The sequence below is a fragment of the Branchiostoma floridae genome, unplaced genomic scaffold, assembly GCF_000003815.2.
Source record: "Branchiostoma floridae strain S238N-H82 unplaced genomic scaffold, Bfl_VNyyK Sc7u5tJ_1489, whole genome shotgun sequence".
Lineage (NCBI taxonomy): Eukaryota > Metazoa > Chordata > Leptocardii > Amphioxiformes > Branchiostomatidae > Branchiostoma > Branchiostoma floridae.
The window spans coordinates 128,999-139,601 of NW_023365728.1; the positions used below are offsets into that span (position 1 = coordinate 128,999).

The 10,603-nt window shown below is 46.2% G+C and overlaps 2 protein-coding genes across 3 annotated transcripts in view; one reads left to right on the top strand and one right to left on the bottom strand.

Moving 5' to 3' along the window:
- LOC118407820 (monocarboxylate transporter 10-like) overlaps positions 1-4,503 on the top strand; it is an 8,170-nt gene extending 3,667 nt beyond the window's left edge. Inside the window, exons 3-8 of the mRNA XM_035808351.1 lie at positions 364-648; positions 1,095-1,282; positions 1,460-1,619; positions 2,000-2,206; positions 3,031-3,158; positions 4,238-4,503. Of these exons, the coding sequence (XP_035664244.1) occupies positions 364-648; positions 1,095-1,282; positions 1,460-1,619; positions 2,000-2,206; positions 3,031-3,158; positions 4,238-4,459 (1,190 nt within the window). The 3' untranslated portion in view covers positions 4,460-4,503. The remainder of the gene's footprint in view (positions 1-363; positions 649-1,094; positions 1,283-1,459; positions 1,620-1,999; positions 2,207-3,030; positions 3,159-4,237) is intronic.
- Positions 4,504-6,423: 1,920 nt separating this feature from the next.
- Positions 6,424-10,603, bottom strand: part of LOC118407831 (monocarboxylate transporter 10-like) — an 11,459-nt gene continuing 7,279 nt past the window's right edge. The window contains exons 3-7 of one of the 2 annotated variants that reach the window (XM_035808370.1): positions 9,343-9,502; positions 8,768-8,974; positions 8,350-8,441; positions 8,161-8,199; positions 6,424-7,673 (exon numbers count right to left, since the gene is read on the bottom strand). In XM_035808370.1, the coding sequence (XP_035664263.1) occupies positions 7,533-7,673; positions 8,161-8,199; positions 8,350-8,441; positions 8,768-8,974; positions 9,343-9,502 (639 nt within the window). In that variant the 3' untranslated portion in view covers positions 6,424-7,532. Of the gene's footprint in view, positions 7,674-8,160; positions 8,200-8,310; positions 8,442-8,767; positions 8,975-9,342; positions 9,503-10,603 lie in introns of both variants that reach the window. The other variant, XM_035808369.1, reaches the window with a different exon arrangement.

Here is a 10,603-nt window from a genome sequence, read left to right on the forward strand (position 1 = left end):
CTGTATAGATTATAGAAGTACCATTGAAAAGTACCTGCATGAGGTGCTAGAGTATATACAATTTGCACCGGTTTTAGGCAGTAGTTGAAGTGGCTTGGCTCTGAGTTTATATACTGTAAATGCAGAAATGTTCGCGGTGGATTAATGTTCGCGGTTTTCGCGGCGACCACTTCACCGCGAACTTAAACCCACCACGAACATTTTTTTTATTATGGTATTAGACTGCAGTCTACGGTGTTACCGCGAACTTAAATCCACCGCTAAAAGTCCCTTTTCCCGCTACCGCGAAATTAAATCCCCGCGAACTTAAATGCATTTACAGTACGCTATTCTGCACACTAAGACCAACTCCGTCCATTGCAGGCATCATCACAGGAACAGGCATGGCGATCAGCAACGTGGCCGCCATCACCATATTAGGGCACTACTTCACAACGAGGCTGGGGCTGGTGAACGGGTTCGCCACCACCGGAAGTTGCGTCTTCACGGCCAGCCTGCCTTACGTCATCAACGCCCTGCTACGTCACATCGGGCTGTTTAACACCTTCCGCTGCCTGAGCGTGCTGGGCGCGTCTCTCCTGCTCTGCGCGCTGTCATTCAAAACGGTGCCGCAAGATGTGGACTTGCACGGTGATGCCGGCAGAAAAGGTAAAGGGCTGACATCACGATTTGGGTGTGACTTGAAACCCTTGAAAATCCGTCTTTTCCTTGAGAATTTTCCCAATCTGGAGACTTTTTTAGTTAGAAGGGACAGGTTGGGTCTGAGCTTTCTTGTTTTGCTCGAAATTTGTTCAGTTCAGCAGTTTATTTGGTGTCAGGACAGGTTTGATTTGATGGGTGCTACCGGTTGTATCAGGAGGGAACTGGGGTCAAAGGTGAGGTTTCTTTTATAAAGGGAGCTTTCCTCGGAGAAATAGCCGAACAACCCCTTGTTTTCTTTGAATGGTTATAAACTAGACCCAAGTGACTTTCTGGTGGAGAAGAATTTTAAAGATTGAAATAGGGGTTAGTACTTTTTAAAGCCTTCATTCAGAGTATTTTAACATGCTTTCCTATGGACAGCCCTAACTTTGACGTCTGCCCTAACTTTGCAGGCACGGCGAACCCAGACGATCATCAGGATGAGAAGACGCCCCTGAGACCGGTGGAGAGGAGAGTAAGCTTCGCACGCCGCGCCACGAGCGTGCTGAACATGCGCATATGGAAAAATAGAGCCTTCGTGGTGTGGTGTGCTGGGTGCGCATGCGCACTGACGACGTACTATGTGCCCCACGTCTTCATTGTAAGTCCCTTCATCATTTTTCTAGGCCTTTTCGCATTGAAATGCATGACATAAGAATTTAAGAATTTTGAAATAAAAAAGACTATCGTCTGTACGCAGTGTAAGTTTGACTTGTTTGGTGCTCCTTTCTGGGCAAACAAGTAAACAAACAAACAAATTCCCCTTTATCTCCACCAGGTGAAGCACGCGTCTTTGATCCTGCCGACCTACAAGAATGAGGTGTTAGTGACGTGTATCGGCGCGTCATCCTGGGCCGGCCGGATGTTCTGGGGGAGGATCGGGGACTTCCCGCGCGTCAGGAGGGTCAGATTACACCAGATGGCCTTCTTCGTCACAGGTGAGGAAACGTCTTAAGGTTTAAAGTTTCAGCCCAGCCTTTTCTGTAAACCTTCTCTGTTTGAGGAAGAAAGAAAAGTAGCGCATCAGCAAAAACAATTTGCTTTCTCCTTCGGGAAAATGTAACAAGTGTATTGAAATACTACCCATCTATGTATATGTGTAAATACTGAAAGTTTGGGGCTGCATCTGTCAGCAGCGCCACCTAGCTGCAGTGCGTAACAGAAGCAGTCAGTATTGCCCTGAGGAAGGTGACAGACGGTCACGTGCCGAAATGTTGGTCTTGAATGAAACACTTGTATGCAAAGAAATTTGATATCTACTTATCAGTCTCATTAAAAGTTCTAATCAGTCTAATGATTATATCGAACTGTTTTCCAGGACTCTGCAGCACCTTAGTTCCCATAGCAACCCATTTTGCGGCGCTCGCCACCCTGACTGTCGTAATCGGGTTCTTCGACGGGGCCTACATCAGCCTGATCGGCGCCATAGTTTACGACATGTTCGGCCGGAGGGACGCGCCGCAGGCGATCGGGTCCAACTACGGGGTGTGTGCCGTCCCGCTCATCATAGGCATGCCGCTAGCGGGTGAGATGTTTGTTTGTTTGTTTGTTTGTTTGTGTGTGACATGTTCGGCCGGAGGGACGCGCCGCAGGCGATCGGCTCTAACTACGGCGTGTGCGCGGTACCGCTGATCATAGGCATGCCGCTAGCGGGTGAGATAAGTGTTTGTTTGTTTGTCTGTTTGTTTGTGTGGGACATGTTCGGGCGGAGGGATAGCCTGGTATCCAGCCGTAATTATAGCTCCCGAGTCTCTTCTCTATAATTACGGCTGGATACCAGGGTAACGGAGGGACGCGCCGCAGGCGATCGACTCTAACTACGGGGTCTGTGCCGTCCCGCTGATCATAGGTGAGATGTGTGTTTGTTTGTTTGTTTGTTTGTTTGTTTGTCTGTTTGTTTGTTTGTGTGGTCGTGCAGGACATGTTCGGCCGGAGTGACAGCGTAACTCAAGTTCGATAATGAAAATTGACCATCTGATGGTTTTCTACTGTACTGCAGCAGAACTTCTGGTTTTCAAATCTCGTGTTTTGGACATGTTGTAGTCGTGATTTGGAGTGATGGATAGTTCTCGGTACCCGGTACAGAGTGGTGCAGGTTTGACTTGACTTGACTTTGACTTTATTGACGATGAGACAAGTCATTACATGGATCTGCCTAGGCAGCTTTGGGCCCCCTAGCGGCTAAACTGAGACTGAGTTAGGTTTTTTATATGAAAAGATTACTTTGTATTTGTATAGAAATGTGCGATACTATAAAATAAATGTGCATATGTCATATAAAAGCAACCTCCTTGATGAAAGTAAAAAGACCGTTTTGATAACTATGACAGCTCCGTTTCCGTGTTCCAGGGTTCATCTATGACGCGCAGCTCTCCTACCAGGGAACCTACTTCTTCGCTGGAGCTCCCATGATCCTCGGCGCCTGTATATTATTCCTCATGCCTAACGACAATCAGACAGAACTGGACATGGCAGGGGTAAGTTTTTCTGTTTTCTTTTTGCACAATTTATCACTGAACCAAATTTAGTAGGTATTCCGTATTGTACTCATCATTCCGATAAAGAAATGGAGTCATTGGTTTTGGCGTGCCTGTGTGCCTGTCTGTCTGTCTGTCTGTGTTTATGCGTATTTGTGGTCAGTACTAACCTCTGGATGGATGAGCAGTGACGAAGGTCAAGGTCGATTTTGGACCCCCGGGTGAGCGGCCTTGGTACTGCAGCAGAACTTTTTTTCGGTTTTTGTATCCTTTGTCCCAGCATGCTACGGTCTTGATATACACATGTATATTGAGTATTCAGTGGTAGATCTAGGCAGCTTCTGATGTAAGAAAACGGTATAGGTTTGGCTTCCAGCAGCTTGTTATAATGGTGACAAATTGGCGCAGATTGATTGCATGGGGGGGGGGGGGGATGTCAAATAGTCTACACGGGGGGGTCCTTCGCAGACGTCTAGGAGCGCTGGCGTTTATTTGCTGGAGACCGCTGATTCGCGATTTTAAACATGGGCCATAACGCCGATTCCCTAATGTCGGAACTTCGCCGAGAAGGCGTCAGAGAACCTGGCCATGTTGAGAGTCTTGAGAATCGCGATCATAGAAGTCTGCGGATGATTGTGCCCTTCTCCACGCAAGGAGGTTAAAAAACCTCCTTGCTCCACGTTATAATCAAAAGTCCATGACAGCAGAGTCGGCTCCAGGGCGAATGACTCAAGACTCTGTGTTTATGTCGCACCTGAAAATTGGCGCCGAGTTTATTGCATGAGGAGGGGGTCTCCTTCGCAGACTTCTTGGAGCGCTGGCGCTTATTCATTGGGTAGCGTTGTTTCGTGATTTTAAACATGACCAGATTCACTAATGTCGGAAAAACCTTAAATCGTTTTGGCACAGAGAAGGCATTAGAGCACCGGCCCATGTTGAAAATCGCCAATCAGCGCTCCCCCAGCAAATTAACTCCGGTGAACGAATCATGACATGTTATAATCAAAAGTCCATGACAGCAGAGCCGGCACCAAGGCGGGGGGATAACTCCTGACTCTGTGTTTATGTCACACCTGCAGGCGGCTGATAGCGAGAAGACGCCGCTGAGACCAGGTGAGGGATATGGCGACACCTTCGCAGCGACTTCTGCTGACGAGAAGGGATACGGGGAGCGTTCCAAATGTGTGCGGATTACGTCTCCCGTGGATGATTATGGATATGGGGATCGTCCCGAATGTGTGCTTATTACGTCTCCCGTGGACGACTATGAAGTTATCTTTGACAGGATATCCTCAGTGTAGATCTGATGCGCTTTTATGCACATGTGTTTTGATAACTCCTTTTTTAACTCACGAATGGTTCTGGGAACCTTGTGGTGATTAATGTTTATATAAATCTATATTTCGCCTTTTAAGGCCGTGGGAGCAGTGGGTTGAATTATTGTCCACTGGTCTAGGGCACGGTATCCACTACCTGCTCCCCAACCGAAGTCAGTTTTGGTGGACTGAAGAAAGTCCAGTTTCCCTTTGCCAAAGACCAAACGTCTGATCCAAGGTCTCACCTAATCTCCAGGCAGATCCTGCGGTAGCATAAGATAGTATCAAAAGCTGGTAAAGTTAAGCCGGCTTAGGAGTGTCACTGTGTTTCACTACAAGGCAAACGGACACATTTTGACTGACTACACTCATTGACCAGTTTAGTACTATCTTATGCCATCGTAGCATCTGCTTGGAGATTAGGTCTCACCAGGCATGCCGGGAATCGAACTCGTGACGTCACGATGACGTAACTTATAAGCACTCCAGGTGCATTCTGGGTTGCTACGTCACAATCCCTTCCGTGAAGGAGCGACGGATACAAATCATTAACGAGAAATATTTTTTCTCTCAGACTAATACTTTGCGAATGTTTATGTCGCGCTTTTGTGCAATGTTTACCCTGTTGCGATCGAAATGACATGTATGGTGCTATTTTATATGGTTTTCCGGGTAAGATGGAAGTGTATATACTGGTGACAAAAAATAAATCTATTGTACATAGTATGATGAAATTCTAAATAAAAGTATGGAGGGACATGACAAATATTTTTGTTTTTTTATACCTTATGTATATGTGTGCATATGTGCGTGTTCGCGTGTGTGTATGTTTGTGTGTGTTATTCAAGGCTATTTAGAAGAGATACTGTTACCAAAATAGGGATATTTAGCTCATTTGACTTCATAATAACTTTACCGTATCCAGCCCAACCATGTCTAGTTCCCATGTCTAGTTATAACACTTTTCATTCTGACAGTAAGAGTCCGACAACGATGAAATCTTTGTACAATTAGAACATTGTATTGTTCATATAAATGTATCAACATGTACAGATAGAACAGTTCTGCATGAGGAACGAGTAACATCGTCAGTCAAGGAAAATCTGCTCATGGAGACTACACATTTAAAGAAAAACTTGAAACGAACGTTTCGAGTATTTTTTAAATCAGTGACGATAACGCTAGTTCACCTTTATTCGCGGGGTAACCTATATCCGATGTGTTAACAAAAACAGGTATTTAGGGGTATCAAGTGGGCGGATGGTTCTATACTGCAATAGTTTGAAATATTGTAATTTGAACCACCTTCTCTCGACTTGATATCCCCAAATGCCCTGTTTTCAAACACCGGATAAAGGTTACCCCGCGAATAAAGGTGAACTAGCGTTAGCTGTTTAAAGACAGTAAACTAATGGGGGGGGGGGGGGGTTATTGCGTCGCTCCTGGCGATCATTGCTTATTAACAATCGGTAAAACAACGTTTAGTCCAGACAATAAGGCTAACATTACAATTTCTCAACATTCAATATGTGATGAACAGTTCCTAAATAATCATGATCAAAAGTGCAAAAACCCCACCTGGCCTCAACAACCTTTAAGTATATACACAAACATCGCAATAATGAATTACACAAATAGGTTCCAATTTTAAGCTTTAACAACGTGGCTTGTTTGAAAGAAGAAGAAAATATAGCACCATGGTGAAAAGTGTGAAAAGTTCAGATATACAAAGTTATGGGAGACGTTTTAGTGTTTAGCCCCACCATGCCCCACACGTACCAACCCGTATCCCACACGTACTCCCACCGTATCCCACACGTACCAACCCTTGTCACCTGTCCTGAGATCATAACTACGTATTAAACATGTTTGTTATTCCAGCAAAGGACAAAACAGAAACCCTGATCAACAAAGTAACGATATAATATCTTACAAACAGAACATAAATATCATCTTTACTTTATATTTGTACTAACACATCAACATCTGTATATCATATAGCCCTTACTCTGTTAGAAGTGGCAACCCATATGCATCTAACTTGTTTGGTCAAAAGATTTTCAAACATCTGCAGTAGTGTAAGTAGTTACAACTTTAGGTATATGTTGTGTACATTACTGTTAGATGTCATAAAACGTTAAAAACGTCACAGTTGCACGTGTACAAACCCCGTGTAACAAGACACATCCGAAGCACACTGGGCCTGTACAGTCTGTAGGGCGGGGGTGACCTGGGATATCTTAGCATACACATTTCAGTCCGTTAAGGTGCCGATTTTCTAGCCGGATTTATTCCGGTGAAATTTGTCTTGGCAATTCAAGGCCCGAAAACAAACAAATTTGTTCCAACTGGCAAAAATCCTCTGGAACAAAACTCTGAAAGGTTCCACAAATATAGAAATCTCATAATTTTTATCACTTCCTTCAACCAAGGAGCTTTTATATCAAAAGCTCCTTGCTTCAACAAAAATCATCCGAGGTCACAGACCATGGAACGCAATAGTTGGATATGTTTAACAAACTGGTTAAAATCACATTTTGATAATACAGGTTGAAGATAATTTAACTATATGTGCATTACAACCTCTACAGCTCCTTGTAAAATGCGTTCATTATAATACATGATTTTTATGTCTAGTAATGACAGGATATGTAACGATTATGGTTCCTGGATCAGACTTCAACTGTAATTTCCAAAATTTCAACTCCAGTCTTTGCCAAGGAATGGGCAATCCACTCCTTCTGTGACGTCACGTTATGTAGATTGTACACGTGACAGGTGAGCAGTGGATCATAAATTGCGTTATTTATTACAAAAAAAGTCTGCATAACCGAAGCAGTGAGTCCTCATTTCTTGACTAAGACTGGAGTTGGGCATCGAAAATTTGGGCAAGTCTTTTTTTTTTCGTGTGTCGGAAATAAAAGTTAAACTCTCATCCAGAATGGCTTTTACCAAAACAGACGATCTTTCATGTGGACAGGGGAACGATTTTGTGAGGGAACAGTGACGACGTCACACCACGGACAGTGATGACGTAACACCACGAACTGTGCTGACGTCAGACCACGGAGACGACGTCCACCACCTCCATGCGCTCGTCCTGTGGCAGCCAGACCAGGCTGTTGGACAGCGCGGAGTTCAGCTTCGGCAGGTGGCGCTTCGGCGTCAGGAACTTCCCGTCCTCTTCTATTGCCTCGATCTGTGGGAAACAGTAAACATGGTTAGAAACTATCAGACCAAACTTTGGCTTTGAGTTGAGGCTCCAGGGCAAGTCATTTATTCGAAGTACATACTACATGTAACACACACAGAGACACACAGAGACCCTTGAACACACACATACAAACACTCACACACACGCGGACACACACAGACACGTACAAACAGACACACACGTACACACACACACACACGTACACACACGCAGACACACACACACACAAACACAGACGCATATAGATAGATAGACACAAACACACACACACACACCGCCCCAGCCCGTCATCACTATACCACACTCACCGCTATCTCCGCCGTCTCCTCACCACGAAGTGCATGATGACGGCGCTCACATACATACACACAGACACACACAGACACACACATACACACACACACACACACAGACACACACACACACACACACACACACACAGACACACACACACACAGACTGACAGACTCACCGCCATCTCCGCCGCGGCCTCGGCGTTCTGTCTCCTCACCACAAAGTGCATGATGACGGCGCTCACACAGACAGACAGACAGACACACACACACACACACACACACACACACACACACACACACACGCACACACAGACTGACAGACTCACCGCCATCTCTGCCGCGGCCTCGGCGTTCTGTCTCCTCACCACGAAGTGCATGATGACGGCGCTCAGGATCAAAGGCACGCCGCCGAAGTAGTACGCGCCGTTATAGGACAGCGTCATGTCGTAGATCTGACCTGGAGGGGGACAAAACAAGGTACGGTAAATCAACATATCCCGATATGTAAGTATACATTTTCTTTATTGCTAGTACTCGTTACGTTTCCTTCCTCCTGGGAAAAATACATGTACATGTGCTGTTTTATGAGAAAAGTTCGCGATGATTATGTTCTTCAGTCCGCAAATCTCTTTCTTTCAACCACGAACATTTTCTCCCCATCGTGAAATTATAGATATCCCCGCGAACATTTCCCATTCTAAAGTATGCTGAAAATCGTATGAACCTTGACAGTGATAGCTACATTAGCGTACCGATAAGATACAACACTGAGGGCACACACACCTGCGATGGGCATTCCCGCCATGAGAGGCAGACAGGCGAGGCCGAGGGTGAAGCCGAGGGCCTGGGACGCGTCCCTCGGGCCCACCAGGTCGATGGAGGCCGGGCCGAGGGTGGCCATGAGCGCGCCGTCGAACAGCCCGACGCAGACCGCCATGACGATGAGCGCGGGAAAGACGGAGCACAGGGGAACCAGCAGGGAGGACACACCTGGGGGAGGGGGGCGGGAGAGGGTACACATTAATCATACTCTAAACAGGTCATGTCACATCAATAATAACAACTATACACATTCCCCTAGTAGCCTCCAACCTCCCACATCAACTCACGGACATGGAAGTTCCGTGTTGACGGAGAGTAACACCTAGAGTAAGTTAAAGAGCCCACGACACTTATCGAAAACAGTAAGGTGGCCATCCAGTTTTGAGCGGATCAAATAAATCTGCCCGGATATGCAGCTTGTACTACTATGTAAAAAATAACTTTTGTTACGTCACGAGGCATTTAACCGAGTATGCAATACAAACAAACAAACAAACAAACATACAAACAAACAAACAAAAGGAGCTGCGCCTTACCCATAAGAAACAGCCCGATCTGCTGCAGCCGGATCCTGCCGACTTTGGGCAGGTCCGAGATCTTGCCGAAGACGAGCCGGCCTGCCCCTGACGCCGCGCCCAGACACGTGACCAGGATGTGCGCGTCTGCCTTCGGGAACACCTGCTGGCTGTGCTTCACCTGTGGGAGAGAAGGGTGGAACGGGTTAGGAACGGCACAGAACATGGCTTTGTTTCACCTGCAGAAGGGAAGGGTGGAACGGGTTAGGGACAGAACGGAGCATGAACAGCTGGGAAAGGTCTCTCTTATTTACGATAAATACTCCACTTCATGTACAAGAATACTGTTATTGATTGTCATTTCTGTCATGTTAGATTCCATTTGTATTGTCGAGTAGAGAGAATCCCTGACTGCCTGAGCCACACTTGGGCCTTTGGGGTCACCAATTAACTCCATCACGACAGGAGGAGCAGAGAGGCAGCCACGAACCGACTACACGCGAAAGGGCCGACTTTTTCAGACACCGTAATTCCTCTGACTGGAGCAAAGACAAAGACAGGATGCCCGAGGCTGACCTTAAATCCCCCCTACAAAATAAACCTCTCGTTAGCCTGCCGCAAACCGGGCTGCGTGAGGAGACACGAGACCGTCTGCGTGACAGCCTCGCACAAAACGGCCACAACAAACCCGGACTAGGCCGGAGCCGAGGTCTGTGTCCATCCCGGGATTTCAGAGGGATGAGCGCTTCATCAACAGTTTAGTCTGCTGGCTTCAGGCGCCGGAAAATACGCCCTTTCGGCAGCTTACAGTCATGACTAGTCTCTATCAGACTAACTACGCTGGCTACAGGAAGATTATTTGTTTGGGGGGGTAGGGGGTTGGGGGTGTTTGGGGGGTTGTTCTCTTCATTAACATAGCGAGTAGGCGAGAGGGCACTTTAGACTTGCATATACAATGATACAAAAACGTAGGTATGACCAATGGCATGAAAGTTCATCTGTGTTGGTAAATGACATGATGAACATGATGAAGAATGACTAAACCAATAACGGTCAGACGTTTAAGATAGCATCTACTTTCATCTTTCGTAAGTGACTGCTTTTTGGCGTGTCTTATTACCTGGATGTCAACATTCGTCGACGAAGAAAGCCTAGAGTTCATCTAGCCAACACTTTTATTTGGGCTTGCCACAAATTTTGGACTGACTCCATCCGATTTGTTCACGGACCGGACGTAAGCAGTAGTGGACGGGTCCATTCCTGGAACATGGATTAAGAGCCG